Here is a 19,817-nt window from a genome sequence, read left to right as displayed (position 1 = left end):
ATAAAATAAACTAAAGTACATGTTCCTGAAACACAGATTTAAAGATACTGTATTGTTAACAAACTTTGTATCATACTTCCATCTGATTAAACACAATTCAGGTAATGTTATCAGAATAGGGATTTTTATATTAATTTTAAAAAAGAAGAGTATTTTTAGTAATAAAATTATTGCTAATGCCCTGCACACTGACCAGGGTTTGGAAAAAAATATTGATAGTAGTCTAAGCTTGTTCCATCTACTTTTCATTTTTTAAAATATATTATTATTGAAGCATTAGCATCATACAAAAACAATGGAGGGCACAATGTACATATCGTAAATTAGAGTGAATGCGATAATAAGTATATAATGTTAGAAACAGTGATTGCAGAGTACATTTGCAGAACATTGAGAACCAATTAAATGGTAAAGCTTTCAGGTATAAAATGAATGAACATGACTGAGTCCAGAATCAATGAATGATTTGTACAAAAGAAGAGGTCCCTGCACTCACACATCAGGCACAATACTTTGGGGATCATTAAGAAGAGAACGGGTCATACCAAGTAGTCATGCGAAGACTGTGGTGGATCTGAGTCTGTGTGGAGATGGGTAAAGTGCAGATATAACTTTCTTACATGTCAAAAAATTATGCGACGTCCTCTTCTCTTTGTAAAAATATATTTTCCACCCAGTCCATTCGAAATATGAAGTGGAGTTTCTCTCCATATACTGTAAATGAAAATTTACCAGAGTAGGATGTATCCATTCCTGTAATATGGTCTTTTTATGCTGCCTCACTCAATGCCAATAAAAGTTTTTTCCTACCCTTGGCGATTCTCTGCTCTCTAGGGAAAATACCAAAAATGGTCCATTCCGGAGTAAACTAAACATAACTGACAAAGTGAGCTTCAGCCTCTTGTTTCACCCACCTCCAGAGTCCCTGAAGCCCATAGGCAGTGATAAAGGTTCTCCTCCCCTTGACCACACCAAGGACAATTATGGGAGTTTGTATGGCCGATCCTAAATTGTCTGTATGGAGATAGGTAAATTTTATGAAACACATTAAGAAAGAATTTGTTATAGGTAAGATTTAGATAGGCCATGAACTAGATTGGAGATAGTGAGAGTGGGGAATTGTGTCAGCCATTGTCTCATGTCCCGACTGACCAAATTATGATCAAGGTCCCTCCTCACAAATCTATAAATGAGGGAATAGCTTTAGGTCTAGAGAGGAGCCAATCTAGTGAGTTCTGCCAATCAGCATCTGAGAATGCCCCTATCACTGATCTAATAAAGAACGAAACATCATATGATCAAGGATGGTTACCCAAAGGCATTAGAGAAGTGCCACAACATTGTCAGTCAAATGCAAGTGCATTTATATAGCGGGGATACTCAGTGATTGCTCATGAGCTCTGAGAGGGGTTAGTGAAGGATTCTCCATTGACCCCTTTGTGTTCTTTTGCAGTGAGTGAAAGTGAAGAGAACAGGCTGTGTAAAATAGACACAGCCTTGTCGGCACTACACCTGTCTGCAGAAGCAAATGCCTATGGGCACACTGGAACTGTATTGATTTTCATGCTTAGCATGTCAACAGTGACCATGTCTACATTCATCATGTCTACACAGATGACATGTTAACATGATGAACTGTCGACAAACCATCCCTGGTATTCTAGTAGTGTCTTACCTTCTCCCAGTGGCAGCAGTGGCTCCAGTGTCTTATTCCGGGTCCCTGTGGTCACGTGCAGAGCAGTTCTGGTGGCAATGTCTCAGCAACGATGTTCAGGTGAGTATTCTACCCCCTATCCTTAACCCCTAACCCTAGTGCCTAAACCTAACCTCCCCCTAGCAGCGTAACCTTAACCCTCCCGATGACGCCTAACCCTAACCGTCTGCATCCTCAGAATGTTGATATTTGACATGGCGACATTACAGATGTTGATATTGTGAGGATATCCTTCTGAGGATGTCGACATAGTTCCTGTCAACATGTTGAATCACGTTGACATTATGAATATTGATATGGCTACTGTCGACCATCTGACCTTATACCAGTGGCCTCAAGTAACATTAGAAAGAGTATAAAGGTATTAAAAGGGCAACAATATGGTGCATGCAGAATGGTTATGAGAGTGCAAGGTCTACAAATAAAACTTCAATCAGTTAAAGGTAGTTCTTTCATTTTATTGCTGAATCTAGCTCACATAGATCTATTAACACTGAGAATTCAGTGTCTTTAGGGTGTTTAGGCAAAGGCACAGCACCAACTGGAAGGCTGAGACGTAAAAACTATTGGGGAGATTTATCAAGCCTTGGACAGAGATAAAGTGGAGAGAGATAACATACCAACCAATCAGCTCCTAACTGCCATTTTACAGGCTGTACTTGAAAAATTACTGTTAGGAGCTGATTCGTTGTTATTCTATATCCACTTTATCTCTCTCCAAGGCTTGATATATCTCCCCCAAAGTACCAACCAATCAGTTTCTAATTGCCATTTTATAGGTTGTGCTTGAAAAATGATAGTTAACTTAACACACTAGACCACAGGTTCTCAACTCAGTCCTCAGGACCCCAAACAGTGCATGTTTTCCATGTCTCCTCCACAGAATCACAAGTGAAATAATTAGCTCTGGATCTTTTAAAATGTTTCAGTGAATAATGAATACATCTGTGCACATGCTGGGTGACATGGAAAACGTGATCTGTGTGGGGTCCTGGGGACCAAATTTGAGAACCACTGCACTAGACGATGTGTACCCAGCCCGACATCAGCAGCGATGGGACCCGGCGAGGGAGCCTGCATCGGCAAGAGCACTTGCCGAAGCGGGCAGCTATGACTCGACAGTGGGGGCCATGCTGCATTTGGCAACATGGCTCTCATTAACGACTTCTCCCCCGTGGGCCTTCATGTAAGCGACATAATGGGTACACACTAGATGATGTGCCCAATATGTCGGTCCGATCCGCCGGATTGGACGACATATCGTCTAGTGTGTACCCAGTCTTAGAAGATGATTGGTTGGTACTTTATCTCTCTCCAAGATGAATCCACACAATGAATAATATGTCTAACCTTCTCGTTTTACCTATCTCAGGTGCTCGGAAATAGGAGGTAAAACAATGATATATAGTATAGTACGTTTAGATTACCGATGGAAAGCACCCTTGGTGACAATCCTAACATGAACATGTATTGTGTAATGTTGAGGCACAATCTTCCCACTAGTTTATGTAAGATAATGGTATCGTACCATACTCACACGGAGGTAGGAAAGCAGAAGCATATAAATAAAGGTTTCGTTCTCTGTGTACACTCTCCTCCACTAAGTGAGCTCAGCATTAGATCTCCACCCCACACGTGATCAAATGAAGTCACACTCACAGTGGTTCTAGCTTTATAATGCACATAGCGGTTTATTTGGGGTATATGCCAGTAACCCTCCGGAACGATGGTCCTCTTAATCAATATAGTGCCCTCAAAGAATACATGTAAATAAATGTATTCATAAACAATAGGGTATATATAATCAATATCCACCCAGTAAGTGGTACAGTGGTAGATGAAATCACAGAACAAGTGACCTGCAGAACGTTCCGCCGGCAAGACGCTAATAGGATCACTGGTACACTGCCGCTAACTGGAAAATAAATGATCAAACACTTACACTCACTGACCAACGAGTTTCTACCTCCATTGAGGCCTTTTTTTAAGGTAACAGAGTGTAAGGCACAAACAGCTTACATACTTGCGGACTGGAAATAGACCCCGCAGCCGGAAATGCTAAGGTACGAGTGTGAACAACAGATGCATATTAGCACACAGACAGGATACTTCCGTCACACAAGTTTTCTTACTGCACTGTCTATTGCATACCTCCCAACTGTCCCGCATCCAGCGGGACAGTCCAGTTTTCTCTGTTTTCCATAGGCTCCGCCCCTTTTTACATAAGCCCCCTTATTGGTCTCGCGCGCCGGAGGTGCGCGATCTGTCCCTCCTTGACATGTTGAAATGTTGGGAGGTATGCTATTGTGCAAATATTCATACATGAATTAGTTTTTGTTTGGCAGTGGGTTTGTAGATCAATCTATTGAGTTGATCCAAAAATTTTGATTTTAAATAACTATATATTACTGCAGCTTTATATTTGTACACTGCAAACCCAAGTGTTTACCTTCACTACCCTTACGATTATATTTCTTTTTTTTTTCCACTGCACTCTCATTGGTAAGAGGACTAAGAATTCCCTAGTAGGATCCCAACCAAAAGAAGGTGTAGTATGTACATACAGTATTAGCGTGAATCATACTGGCACTCTCATCTTGGTTGTCCAAGGTCACATGACAAACAGCCAAGAAAGTAGAAACCAGATTCATGCTGTATGTGTGCTTCCTTCTATCTTTTCTTGACAAAACTAATAGAGCTGGAATCGATCCTCTTTTGCAGTACTGTAGATCATATTGTATACATGAAGGGAGAACTACATGTCTAGACTACATGTCTATCTCTATGGAAAATACTACTGTTCATGCTTATTGATTCTCATAGAAATTATGTTGTCCCAGCATGCCGGAAAACAGCTGTCACTTACTGGGTCCGGCGGCGCTGGAGTGTGGGCAGTGGGCAGTGTGTCCCCGGCGCCCGCTGTCCGCTGCCGTCTCTCCCCCATTGACACACTCCCCTGGCGGCTTGCCGCTGTCTCTCCCCCTTTGGCTCTGTGTGGAGGCAGACATGGGTCCCATAGGGCCGCGCACACTGCTCTGCTGTAGATTTAAAGGGACAGGCGCAGGAAGTACGTGGTGCTGATTGAGGCTGGTTGGACCCTGACCTATTTAAGGAAGTTCCTGGGATTGCTCCAGTGCCAGAGTATAGGCTCCATTACCTTACTCCAGCGTTCCAGTGTATATCCTCTAACGTTCCCGACCTTTGGCTTACCTGTGACTCCGATTTTGCCTGATCCTTGGTACTGTGTTTATATCTGGTTCTGACCTCAGCTATTCCCTGTGACCTGCTTTTCGTCTACTCCCTGGTACCATATTATCTGTTTGGTCCTGACCTGACTTGTCGACTACGCTGAATATTCTCTATGCTCCATCCAGAATTTCCCAGCACCTGTATAGGGGAACCTCTCCTGGGGCCGCGACCTGTGTGCCGGACGCAGCCAAGTCCATACCTTCTTGCAAGGGACCCTGGTGAAAACCGCCGGCACATTAGACTCCGCGCCTCAGGTATAGGTCAGGTCAATTCCCTAAATACGGGTTGCATCCACAACCTACCCGAGAGTTGTGACAGATGTATTGATTTGATACATATATATTTGCACTTATATAAAATCATTTACTGGTATATTCATCTGCGCAGGAGTCTATAAGTATAAGTATTAGATTATATCAAATCTATGTGATATTTACAAAGTATTACCATTACCTATATGGAATTTGGTAGACATGTATGATCTTGGATGGTTATATTATTAACAGATAGAAATACTGCACTCCATCTTCCGCTTATAAGAAGTGATACAATGGAACAAATGGAATAGACTTGCTCTTGTGGTATATGTTATTGTTTACATGGTGTGAAAACTGCACATCGCCTCTGCAACATCGTCTGTTATGGATATTCACCTGTGTATGATTTGTGAATATTGTATTACATCTAGTCTATGAAACACTTGCCAAGCACTATAATTTCTGTTATGGGAATCTGGGAACTATGTTTATCATCAGATAGTACAACTGAACTTTGCACTAACTTCTTTATTCGCCATAATAATTTCCATTTATTGAATAAAAGATACTATATTCATAAAAAGTATCAATTGAAACATAGAGATTACCTAGAGAAACGATACCTCGCAAATAGAGGGGTTAGAATTCTATCTCCCATTCTTGTAACCGAAGTTTAAAGAATCTGTGTTATATTTACATTGTGTGTTTTGTTTTTTACTCTGTGTCCAATTAATGTTGTATACCGGTATTAGGCAATCTATTTACATCACTATCATATACATCTGCCTGCTAGCACAAGTACACCTGAAAGGTGTTATATACAGGTAATTTAGCTAATTTGAAGCTGTTACTTCAAAAGTTGTTATAGCCATAATTCTTTACCATGTATGTCCTAACCAATTGGTTGTAATCTCTGTTTCAATTGATACTTTTTATGAATACAGTATATTTTATTGAATAAATATTTTCATATTTACTTCAGTCAGACAATTATTGACTTTAATATTGTCAAATTTGATTGTGTCACACTTGGGTGAGTGCTGAATAAATGTATCTTTGTCTCTACAATCTAAACCAAGCAGGTGGGTGGCCTGCACCTTATTTAGCAGCCCCTTCTCTTAATGTATTTTGATTTAGTTACAGCGCAGTCTCTTCCCTTTCTATAATTTTCATTTATTCAAACTGCCGGCATCCCTATTCATCTTCATCATACGGTAGCATAGGTGTGATAATCGGGTGGAGACTTGTTACCATGTCTTCATACTGCCAGAATTTTGTTTTGTATTAGTACTATAAGTTTGATTTGGGGCCAAAACACTCAGTAAAAGTACAGTAATATATGCTCCATCTCAAACACACATAGGGCCAAATGTAATAGGGAGAGAGTTTAGACTCTCACACTTTTTAAACTCTGCCAACGTAATAGAGTCTGAGAACATGCAAACTCGCATGTTTGTAGACTCAAAAAACTCTCACAATTTAAACTCTCATCCAGATGTTTTTCCCATTTTGAAAATACAACTCGATCAATGTAATCGTGTGAGAGTTTATTGCTAAACTCTCACATTTCCTAAACTCTCACCCTATTACATTTGGCCCATAAACTTTTCTTTAAATAGCTACTGTAATTTGAATTATAAAATACTTGAGTTGTTTTTAAACCACAAAAAAATTAAAAAATTTTCTACTTTTATTATTTTGGGGTGCAGCTGATGGTGACACAACATCCAGTAAGTACAGTAATATATGCTTCCTCTCAAAAACACAGTCCTTTTTGAAATAAATTGAATTGTAAAAAACTTTTTTTTTTTTAAACAGGAAAAGATGTCTTCTTTGGGGTGCATTTCACTCAGACACAGCTCAGTAATTTTTGGTCAACTAAGCTTGAAATCATACTGTCTCTGCCCTCACACACAATGTTTACTGCAATGTAGATACGTATTCTCGTGAAAAAACAATTATGCATATCGTTTCAAGTTCCCTAACCAACATAAGCAAGAGCCTGTTTGCAGATTGTAGTTGATACTAGTGTATGACAAGCAAACCCACAGTAAAATAGCCTGTTTGCAGACTGCAGTTGCTACTAGTGAAATACGTGAAATAATTGCATTAAACAAACCAACCTGCAGTCCTTTACACCCTTCCCACCTGCTTCATCTACCTACTACTCTCTCTAATGGTGATTAGTATAATAGTATTGCAGCATACCTACAGCCCACACCATCAGGGTCTCTTATATGCAATCCAAAATACGCGAAATGCAACATTTCTGGGAAAATTACGTTTTGCCTTGTTTTGAGAAATGAACTTGGCAGGAAGTCCCAAATCAGGATTCGGTTTTACTCGGAAACCCCAAATCAGTTTTGCTGCTCATCTCATTTGTCATCCAAGGTTTATAACTACATTACAAGGGTATGTACATTATAATAATTGTAGTCTAGAAGTATACCTATATGTCTAGACCCAAAATATGATGATCCATGTACCAATTAACATGGATAGGACAATATTAGCTCAGTACAATAATGGTGATTGTTGTGGTGTATGAAAATGGTGTACAGATACTGCTGGGTAGAAGAATAGGAGTCACTTTGACCCAGATGTTATTAGCAGTAATAGCACCTGGGGCTCAGAACCTATTAGCAGGGTGCTGCTGCTGGATGTGCAGTGGATGTGCGAGGTTAGTCCATACAAATAACTTAATCAGTCGGAAGTAGAAACAGTTGGCGTACACACAGGGTTTAACACAGGTACAGGTTGCAGATACTGTGCCAGATACAGCCTTGAGCATATAGGGCAGTGATTCCCAACCTCGGTCCTCAAGGCACACTAACAGTCCTGGTTTTAGTGATATCCATGCTTAGGCACAGATGGTTAAATAAAAAAAACTAAGGTACTAATTAGGGATGTGCAGGCTCGGATAGGTTCGAGTTTGCACGTTGAGTTCGGATTTTTCCCTAAAAAAAAACGGAACTCAGAATGAGGCTAAACGTCATCTTACATGGACGAACATCATCATTCCTGGACGAAAGTCCAGGAATGATGATGTTCGTCCATGTAAGATGACGTTTAGCCTCTTTCTGAGTTCCGTTTTTTTGGAGGGAAAAATCCGAACTCAACGTGCAAACTCGAACCTATCCGAGCCTGCACATCCCTAGTACTAATTAAGTCACCTGTGCTCAACTATGGCTATCCTTAAAACCTGGACTGTTAGTGTGCCTTGAGGACTGTGGTTGGGAACCCCTGATATAGGGTATGCTGGGTGGTGTGGTGCGCTGGCTGGTATTAGCATGTATGGCCTTTTGGTGTGTAGAGGTTTGCTTCCTCTAGTAAACAGTGGTGGCACAGGGTATTGGGGCACATTGTGGAATTTCCTATGCAGAGGAGTAGCATGGAACAATGGAACCCGTAGAAAGTGCATGTCGTAGCGCCCCCTCCCTGTACTCAACTGTGCCAGTGGGGTATGACCTGCCTTCAGGGGAATACTGAAATGAAGAGAAAAACAGCAAACAGTGGCAGTATCATGATGGACATTGAGGTCCCATTGGGGGAATAGAATGCTTCGGTGACATTAAGGGGTAGCTGCTTTGGCACTGCTTTATTTATGTATAGCACCTATCTCCTTAGAATCATTGTTATTAGTCAATAGAGCAGATTGTATTATATATACTGATCATTTAACTTAAATTGACAGAATAATGTGCTAGAATTAGATTCCACAGGGTGCACAGCTTATTACTGCAATTACTGCTCCAAGCAGCTGTCACTGGAGTGGGAACATCTATGGGAAGCTCCCTACTCAGCTATACTCCTACTTCACAAATATATATTACACCTATATTAATGTGAGTACTACTAACCATGTTCTGTCTACCACCATTATTTCAGGTCTCCTAATACAGTATTTTTGAAAAGATCTTTCAATTAACATTTTGTGGTCATGCCTGGGAATATCTTATTACTTTACATAGCAAAGCAGTGACTTTTTTTAAACTCATACCTGCCAATGAGAAAAGGAGAGAGAGGTGGTGACAGAAGCCAATAAGAAAGGAGAGGGGAGGGACAAAGAGTTGATCAGAGAGGGGTGGTGACAGAAGCCAATAAGAAAGGAGTGGACAGGGGCAAAGAGACGATCACAGGGTAGATAGGGGAGAGAATAAAAGAGGTGAGAAGTGACTGTAATCAGTCTGACAGGAAAGGGGAGGTGACAGAAGATGATCACAGAGGGAGGGCTGGAGGGGAGGCAATCTGGGCAGCTTGAGGAAGCATGAAATGTAGAAACAGATCTCTGATCCGTAACTTATTTAGGATATAGAGCAAACAAACTGAGATAAAACTAACAGGCGGCCGTCATACTGTGCAGCACCCCATGAATTACGGAACCCTGGATGGCGCCCTCTGACCATTTTGGCACCCAGAGCTAATGCTCCACTGGAACCACCCTCGCTACTCACCTGCTTCTATGGCTCTGTGGGGTGGAGAGGTTCAGGGTGTCGTGTCCATACAACATGGACACCAATGCAGAAAGACACAAGGTAAAGGCGCACATAAGCAGTAGCGCATGTCATAGGTCAGACCTTCGAGAAGAGCCACGGTGGGTCCTATTGTCCATTGGCTACTGGCCATGAACAGAGGTTGTGCCAAGCGCTCCTAAGCTAACAGTTGTGTATAAAATGTAAAAAATAAAAAGTGAAGAAGTTTCCCCAAACAACCAATCAGCTGATAAACACTCATGTTATAGAAAGTGCTGGATATATAATAGTTAGAAGCTGGCTCAGTTGCTATGGGCAACTTTCCACTTTTGTCTTTAGAAGATTTGCTACATCTGCCCTTAGGGGTCTATAGGGGTTCTATGTACAATGCCTTGGAGAGAGATAAAGTGTATGGGGATAAAGTGTCAATCAATTAGCTCCTAACTGTCATTTTACAGGCTGTGTTTCAAAAATTACAATTAGGAGCTGATTGGTTGGTACTTTATTTCCATACACTGTATCTCTCTCCAAGTAGGTTGACCACACCCAATATTTCTCATAGCCACACCCACTCTAAATCCAAGCAGGAGCTCCCTTTCCCACACATCCCTATCACACACTAACAGGAACATTGGTAACAAATATTTTAGCACTTTTTTCCCCCTAACCTTTAAAAACCTTCCCCTTTTTACTTAGATGATCCTTCTCGCTCCAAGGTCAAACAATTTTCCAGCTCATGTGATGATGGTAAAAGCAATAGCTTAATTTGTACCCTTTAGCCATCAGGCTTCAGATGGTTGATTTTCCTGTTTAGTGTTTGCATCTAAAACTACAATCAGAAAGATCCAAGGAAATAACAGCAGAGCAAATGGCCCAAAAATACAGCAGCATATGTGGAAAATGTGCAAAATGATTGTCAAAACATAACAATCCTATAATAATAGGCAGGTTGTATAGCAATGGAAATACAGAACACATGCATTTTTATTCATAAAATAGACGTGAAATAACAAAGCTGTGGGCTAGAGTATGCCAGGTTGCTCTGCAACACATCGATACCCTTTCCAGAGCCTCTGGCACTGAATTAAACACATACTATTATAGGCTGGCATGCTAATGTGTAAACAGCTAGAGCAGAATGTAACAGACTGAGCATAAATAATGAGAGAGGAAGAGGCTAGAGGTGCAGGAATTCTCCTATGTACTTGCAGGCAGCAAATATTTCAGAAGTTATTTTGAACATTTTGGTTTCCAAATAAACATTTATTAAGTTGGGGGAATTTATAAAATAATCTATAACTCTCACTTTACTTCTGAAGCTTAATTTTGAGTACAACCAGTATTGCAGATAAGGTTTTACAGGAGTTTTTACAGTGACAATGGGCCTGATTCAGAGCCGGATGCTCTGACCAGAGCGCTCGCTCTCAATCAGGGCCCTCCTCCATGAAAATGGAGCGGCCTCCTGGCCGCTCGCATAGCTGTGGGTGACCACCCACAGCAAATGCGAGCGGCCAAAAAGATGGTCGCGATGGTCTTGACCATCGCGACCATCGGACTTGCAACGGAGACCCTGCAGTAGGGTCTCCCTGCCACAAGCCCTGGAGTGATTTTGGCTCTATCAGAGCCAAAATCACTCCCACTGACATCACTAGTGATGTCAGTGGGGCCGGCTTCAGACGGTAGGCGTTCCCATGGGAACGCCTCCGTCTGGCAGGCACGCCCCCGGCACGCCCACCAAAGGGGGCGTGCTGTCAATCAACATCGACAGCACGCCCCCTTTGGTGCGAGACCCGGAGCGATGGGAAGACCGTCGCTCCCCGGGTCTCGCGCATGCGCACGACGGAGCTCCCTCCGTCGTGCGCATGCGCAGGGGGGAACATCGACCCACTTGCGAGCGTACTGCCGCTCGCGAGTGGGTCTGAATGACCCCCAATGTCAGCAGTCACTATGGCGACCTCAGTACGGATGCCGATGCAGGGATCTCGAAACGGCTGAAATGCTGCTTACACATCCGTGCGGTTGTTATACCTTTAAACATGCTGGCAATATCTGCCATTAGTTCCATGCAAGCAATGCGAGTGCAAATGCCGCCGACTTTCGTGCAATTCTGCATTAGCTCCAGTTTCTGTAAACACTTTTTGGCAGGAATGGTAATGCTTTAAAAAATGCAAATGTTAACAAAATAAAGGGTATAAAATAAATTCAGTTTATGAAATAGTCTTTGTTTCTGCAGCAAGTATTAGATACTGCACAATATTGTGTTGTTTCTCATTGATGTACAGTATGAAAGTTCTAGTTTTATCTGATTGCTCTCTGGGCAATCTTCAGGGTCATCCAAGCGGGAAGCAATCGGGAAGCCGATTGCCTATATACCGGCAGCCGGCTTCCCGACTGTCTTATCCCGGCAAGGGTGAAATCCCGGGCGTCTAGATGTAGACGCCCGCATTTCCCCGATGCCGGGAGACCGGCGCCCGGCATCACGATCGCGAGCGGACAGCCCCGGGGGGGGGAGGGTTAGGTTTAGGGCTCCCGGGGGGGACTTAGGGTTAAGCACCCCCCCGGGAGGGTTAGGGTTAGGCTAGGGGGAGGGAGTTGTACGGTATTGCGCAGCCGTGGATTCGACAACACATCCATGCATTAAAGGGTCAGATTCAGTAAGCTCTGCGGCGATCCGCATGGTCTCTTCCCCTGAATTTAGTGCAGAGTACAGACTCACTATCAATTCGCTATAAAACCTGAGGCCGCAATTAACAATAATTTCTGCTCGCACTTTGGAGGGTATGCAGGCGTGAGCACTTAATCTCATGACCACCTGATTGTGGCCCATTGCAAGCCTGTAATTTAATAATACAGGGCACTTTTCCCAGGGGAACAGACTGTGCGGATCAACCCATGGCCATTAAGATACATGCACCATACTATTGCTATTCATCACCATCAGGGCACACTTGCATCAGCCCTATACTGGGTACAAAAGATATGCCCAGTTACGCCTCTTCAGTCATGAGTGTAGATATGAGCGAAACGCGTAACTGCAGATCAATGACAATGTTCTGCAGATCTCAACAGAGATTGGTGATATAATAAAACAAATAGTAAGGTGTTCACCCTGTGCACATGGAATAGATTTATAATCAATTTAAGTCTGGTTCCCATTTACAAAAAAAACTAAATACCTTTATTGTAATATGTTTAGTATAATTTACAATGTTATATGTTCAACACCTGTAAAACAAGACAAAAGACTAATTGCCATTTAACATAAAGGACCATATTAAAAAAGAAATGGGTTTGTGCGATACAGCCAGTCATAGCAAAACAATCTGTCCTTCAGGAAGTAAAGATGGGTACACACTAGACTAGGGGTGGGCAATAAGCAGCCCCCCAGCTGTTGTAAACTACACTTTCCAGCATGCCCTGCCACAGTTTTGCTATTTGACCATGCTAAAACTGTTGCAAGACATGCTGGGATGTGTGGTTCAACAACAGCTGGAGGGTCGCTTATTGCCCCCCCCTGCACTAGACAATATTTTGAACTATTTGCCAGATTCCGATAGATCATAACGACAAATCGTTCAAAACATTAAGTGTGTACGCACTGTGGGAGCTCCCACGGTGTCGTCACTCGCATCTTCAGGTCGTTCTTACATACAGCTCAGTCTGTCAATCTCATCAACGATTTTGTTAAAATCGCGCAGTGTGTACGCACTATCGATTATCCAGGCGATATGTTAACATTATATACGTAGTTAGCAAAGAAACAACGAACGGCGCACGGTATATCGTTTGGTAGTTTGCACAGTGTGGTTGTCAGGGAGTTCAAGGGAAATTTGAACGACCATCACATCGTTCGCTGGTCGTCTGATGTGTGCACAGCATAAGAACACAAAATGGGTTTGTGGTCATTGTTGAAAAGAGCAGATTACAGGCGGGGAATAAAGCAGAGTAAAGTCGGCAGCTTCAGTGGTCGCAAGGCAGAATGTCCATTAAAATGTCCTGTGTATAATACATAACATGTTGTCTGTTGGCTGCTAAGGATGAGCGAGACTCGTCTGCGTTAATAAATTGTGTGTTCACTTTAAGACAATTGTAGACCAAGTGAGAGCCTCGTGGTACATGTCGCTCTTGATATACTTGCTCCAGAGACCAAAAATAGCTTGGATGCATGAATAATATACTTTATCCTGGACCTCTCCATCATATCTATTGTCTTTGTGTCATTTGTAGAGCAAATGAAATAACAAGCTGTCAGCTCTGTGAAATGACAGATAGTTATACTGGCGGCGGCTGAATTTGACCTTTTATGATAACAAATTAGCATTAACTGGGCCTGATGTCAAACATGTATTATACTCCTAAAATGCTCTCTAAGCAGCTTAAAGGTTATTGCTCAATAGCGTAGGGTTCAAGTTGATTTAATTTGTGCAGACATTTTAACCATAACATGCATTGTTAACATTTACCAGAACATATATCCAGATCCACCAATATATAAAACTTACATGTTGCCATTTCCGTCATAAACCCATTTAGTGCTACCAAGTCCTTCATAGACGGAGGCCCAGTAATAAATACAGGCATTAAGATGAAGAATAAACAGTAGGTAACCAGTTGTTCGAATGACCCTGTAAAAGAACATAATATAATACTTAGTGGGTGTGTATACCATATGTTTATTTCCGATTAGGTGTCAAAGAAAGTCTTGGTCAAATAAAATGTTTTAAACATTGGACTATAAAGATGTGATCAGTTTCTTTATTCATTCAGACATAGAGTCATTTTAGTAGAGGCAAATGAAAGGACTACCAGCATTAGGGGGTTCTTAAAGCTGAGAAACTGCTTCTCTTATCAAAGATCTAGGCGGATGACCTCTCCCTCCCTCTGTCACATCATGTATCAGTAGTAACTGAGTGGGGCTAATCAGGAATGTTGCAAATTATGCGCCTGCGACTGTTGGTTGTTTGCTCCCTTCATTATTATTATTATTATTATTATTATTATTATTATTATTATTATTATTATTATTATCATCATCCTTTATTTCTATGGATATACAAGGGTTCCTCAACACCTTACAAAGTACATCAACAATTGAGCAGAACAAGAGAACAGTGACTTACAGCAGAAGACAATCCAGGACAAGCACATGGAAAATAAACATTGCTGCAACAGCGGTCATACACTCAAATAAGTGGTACGGTGGCAGAAGTCAAGGGTTAGGTGCCGAAGGTAATGGTAAGGGAAGGATAACGCACATGGGGGAGGAGGGCCTTGCTTACGAAAGCTTACATTCTTTCATCTAAAGAAAATGTGTTATATCTGTATTACACAACTTTGAAAGTAGAACGAAGCACACAAACCTAAATTACACCATGGACAGATTGTGTCAGGTGCTTCTCTATAATAGGTAGAGGGTGTACTGGATCAAGTGGGAGCTCATCCTGCACCCCACGACAAGTCTGAGCATGCTGAGCCTGGTACAATTTTTGCTATAATTTCTTCAAAAAGTATAGCGCATGCGTAATTTTTCTGCGGAAAGGTGTGTGTGTGCTTGGGGGGGGGGGAAGGGGGAACACCAAAAACTTGCACAGGTCTCTCTCATTTCTAAGAATGCCCCTGGATTGGTGTCACGACTCGAGGTACTAGGACCAGGAGAGAGTTGGAATTTAGATGGTTTAATATAATTCCGTTGCATACAGTTAAAAGAGAACTAATGAGAGATGGTAAATATAGTCCTTAGTGCAGGGATGCACAACTGTAGACTGTGATGTTCTGGGTTGTTTGTGGACCCGGGGTGGTAGCAGGAGCGATCACAGAAGCAGATTTGAAAGTAAAACTAGGATTTTAATAAGTGCTTGAGTAAACATATAATGGCAGTAACTAAAAGTCCAGGAATATATAAATGTGCACAAGAGTTCTGTGGTGGGAGTAAAGGGTTAATGTCCAAGTAGAAATAATTAGAGCTGTCCAGGTGTGCAGGTAGTGAAACTGAAAATAAACAAGCCAGGTATACAGGTAGTGAACTGAAGCGCAGGATGTCAGCAGGCTCAGGCACTCAGGTATGGGCAAGAGTGATGGAGGAAGCGGGGTAGTCCAGCGGAAGCTAGGAGCTGACAGGCAGACTGGCAGACAGCGAATTCACAGGAACAGGATAAGCACAGAGAACTGCCTCTCAGCTAGGCTGAGATACACGTTGCACTGGCAAAGAAAGAAGGCACTGACCCTTCCTAAATACCCCATGCCGTGCTGTCACTGGCCGGAGGGAACATGTGACTCACCAGGATTGGCCAGCCGCATCACATGGCCAGAAGGCAAGATGGCGGCGCCCATGCCAAACGGAATGGAGACGCCGCCAGGCCTTACCAGCGCAGAGTGACAACAGGCCCGCACAACGCCGCGCGCAGCCAAAGCCCCCCGCCAGACACCAGCTCCGCCACCAGACAGCCCGCGCCACAATGACAGGTAACACTCGCCTAGTGCCATGCTGAAATACCCTGGCCGTGACAGTACCCCCCCCTTTTGGGGTGGCCTCAGGACACTCACCAGGCTTCTCTGGATGGGCAGAATGGAATCTTCTGATGAGCGTGGGAGTGTGGACATCACGAGCATCGGTCCAGCAATGTTCCTCTGGACCGTAACCTTTCCAGTCCAGCAAATACTGTAGATGACCTCTGCGTAGACGAGAGTCCATGATCTGGGCGACCTCAAACTCAACTCCTCTCTCCGTCTGGACTCGAGGAGAAGCAGGTAGAGCACAATGGAATTTATTCAGGACCAGGGGCTTCAATAAGGAAATATGGAAGGAATTAGGGATTTTTAGGTATGGGGGTAACTGTAGACGATAGGCCACTGGATTAATGACTTCTGTTATGGAGAAGGGACCGATGAAGCGTGGTGCAAATTTCATAGAAGGAACCCTCAGACGAAGATTCTGGGTGGATAACCAGACCTGGCTTCCAACTTGAATGCGTGGAACTATTCTACGCTTCTTATCGGCCTGGGTCTTATAGCGAGAGGATGCCTTCAACAAATCAGACCGTACTTGAGTCCATATGGCAGCAAAATTCCGCACCGTGTCCTCCACGGCCGGAACATCGAATACAGGCAGGCTTCGGAATTCGGGAACACGAGGATGAAGGCCATATACAACCTGAAATGGCGTTTGGTTAGTTGACGAGTGGTAGGAAGCATTATGTGCAAACTCAGCCCAATTGTCCTGGGAAGATGACATAAAAATTCTTAAGAAAGTCTCTAGATCTTGATTAACTCTCTCGGTGGAGCCGTTGCTTTGCGGATGGTAGGCCGTGGAAAAGTTTAACTTCACTTGAAGAACAAAACACAAAGCCCTCCAGAATTTTGCAGTAAACTGCACACCACGGTCAGAGACAATTTCAGCAGGAAGGCCATGTGGACGAAATATGTGTTGGACAAACAACTGTGCCAGGTCAGGGGCAGAAGGTAACTTCTTCAACGGTATATAGTGGACCATCTTGGAAAATCGGTCTATTACAACCCAGATAGTGTTGAAACCTTGAGAGACTGGCAGGTCTGTGACGAAATCCATGGAGAGATGCGTCCATGGACGTGATGGAGTAGGTAATGGAAGCAATTCCCCAGCTGGAGCTTGTCGTGATGATTTATGCTGGGCACAGGAGGAGCAGGAAGAGATAATCTCCATTATATCTGCCTTCATAGAAGGCCACCAATAGTGTCTTTTCAGGAACTCCAAGGTCTTCCGAGTGCCTGAGTGCCCTGCGAAGCGAGAGGAATGTGCCCAAGTAAGAAGCTGCTTCCTTAATTCCGGGGCCACAAATGATTTTCCCGTAGGAGGCTGAAGTTGTAATGCGGCGAAAACTCTTGATTCCAAGACAGGGGTATTGCTTTGATTTTCTGATTGATCATCACAGTGGAGAGATCTCGATAGGGCATCAGCCTTCTGATTAAGTGCTCCAGACCGGAAGGTCAGGGTGAACTGAAACCTGGCAAAGAATATTGCCCAGCAGGCCAAACGAGGACTCACACATTGGAGGTTTTTGAGAAATAGGAGATTTCTATGGTCCGTAAATACAGTAAATGGAAACTTGGCGCCTTCTAGCAAATATCTCCATTCCTTCAATGCCAACTTTACAGCTAGTAGTTCTTGCTCACCTATGGCGTAGTTCCTTTCGGCAGGTGAGAATTTTTTAGAAAAGAACCCATACGGATGGACTCGGTCGTCCTCATAATGTTGAGACAAGACCGCTCCCACTGCTTCAGATGATGCGTCTACTTCCAACAAAAAAGGCCTGTCCAGATCTGGTTGTCGAAGAACTGGTGCTGAGATAAAGGCCCATTTTAGAAGATGAAAGGCAGACTCTGCCTCAGGTGACCAATGGGCAGGATTAGCCCCTTTGCGGGTCAAGGCTGTAATGGGAGCCAGCAGTGTAGAAAATCCCTTAATGAAGCGTCTATAATAATTGGCGAATCCCAACAATCTCTGGATAGCCTTCAGTGTCTGAGGTCGGGTCCAATCCAGAATTGCTTGTACCTTCTTGGGGTTCATTTCTAAACTGGAGCCAGATATTACATAGCCGAGAAAAGGTACACTGGGCACTCCAAAGACGCATTTCTCCAGTTTGCAGTAAAGGTGGTTTTCTCTCAAACAGATCAGAACTTCTTTAACATGTTCTTGATGTTTAGCCACCGAGGGTGAAAAAATCAGTATGTCATCCAGATAGACAACAACCGAAACATATAACAGATCCCGGAAAATCTCATTAACGAAACTTTGAAAGACAGCAGGGGCATTACACAATCCAAAAGGCATAACTAAATACTTGAAATGTCCATCTCTGGTATTAAAAGCGGTCTTCCATTCATCGCCAGCTCGGATACGAATGAGGTTGTAAGCCCCTCTTAGATCTAATTTAGAAAAAATTACAGAGCCCTTGACCCTATCAAACAACTCAGTAATCAGGGGAAGAGGGTATCGATTCTTTACAGTAATGTCATTAAGGCCTCGATAATCGATACATGGTCTTAGACCACCGTCCTTCTTGCCAACGAAGAAAAACCCAGCTCCGGCAGGTGAAGTGGAGGGGCGAATGAACCCCTTTGCCAGGTTGTCCCGGATGTACTCGGTCATGGCTTGAGTCTCAGGCAAGGACAGCGGATAGGTACGACCACGAGGTGGTATCTTATCAGGTATCAATTCAATTGGACAGTCCCATTCCCTATGAGGGGGTAAGATATTTGCTTGTTGTTCAGAGAAAACATCGGTGAACATCTGATATTCCTTGGGAATGGCAGAAGAAACTAATGGAACTGTCTTTCTCACAGGTCGAATTTTTGGAAGACAGGATTTCTGACAGTCCATACCCCATGACAGAATCTGCATAGAACTCCAATCAATCCTGGGATTATGTTGACATAACCAGGGTAGACCAAGAACAATTTCTTGAGAGGCCTCTGATATCACCAGGAATTTTAAGGACTCAGAATGAAGTGCCCCAATTCGGACCAATACTGGTTGAGTCTCTTTGGTGACTATCCCGTTAGTTAGAGGGCGTCCATCTATAGAGGTCAGAGAGATGGCATGGTTGAGAGACAAACAAGGAATCTGAAATTTATCTATGAAACTAGACGTTATGAAATTTCCGGCTGCTCCCGAGTCGAGTAGAGCAGTAGCAAAGACAGGTTTGGGTTTAAGATCCAAGGCTAGGGTAATCGTGAAATCTTTAATTTTTGGAGACGGGTTCATAACTCCTAACTTGATGTCTCCAGGGTCAGTTAGGATTTGGCATTTCCCGGTTTACGGGGGCAGGAGATCAGCAGGTGACCGGACTCTCCACAGTACAGACAGAGGTTCTTTTGCATTCTTCTCTGACGTTCTTCTTTGGAGAGGTGTGTATGATTCACCTGCATAGGCTCCTCTTCAGTAGGAGAAGGAATGGGACGGGTAGGAATGGAGGGGGTAAATGACCTTTTGCCGGTCAGTTCTGTTTTTTTCAGCCTGACGTTCCCTGAAGCGTAGGTCAACTTTGATACACAACGAAATCATGTCGTTCAGATTAGTAGGAAGCTCTCCAGTGACTAGATCATCCTTTAGTCGGTCTGACAACCCATGCCAGAAGGTTGAGGTGAGGG

At 43.1% G+C, this 19,817-nt stretch overlaps 1 protein-coding gene across 1 annotated transcript in view; it reads right to left on the bottom strand.

Annotated features, from left to right (window-relative positions):
* Nucleotides 1-19,817, bottom strand: part of CNGB3 (cyclic nucleotide gated channel subunit beta 3) — a 246,521-nt gene that overhangs the window by 73,953 nt on the left and 152,751 nt on the right. The window contains exon 11 of the mRNA XM_088471523.1: nucleotides 14,195-14,317. Within this exon, the coding sequence (XP_088327649.1) occupies nucleotides 14,195-14,317 (123 nt within the window). The remainder of the gene's footprint in view (nucleotides 1-14,194; nucleotides 14,318-19,817) is intronic.

The sequence above is a fragment of the Taudactylus pleione genome, unplaced genomic scaffold (assembly GCF_031769625.1).
Source record: "Taudactylus pleione unplaced genomic scaffold, aTauple2 ptg000114l, whole genome shotgun sequence".
NCBI classification, from domain to species: domain Eukaryota; kingdom Metazoa; phylum Chordata; class Amphibia; order Anura; family Myobatrachidae; genus Taudactylus; species Taudactylus pleione.
Note: the sequence above shows the minus strand (reverse complement) of the source record. Positions and strands in the feature narration are given on the sequence as shown.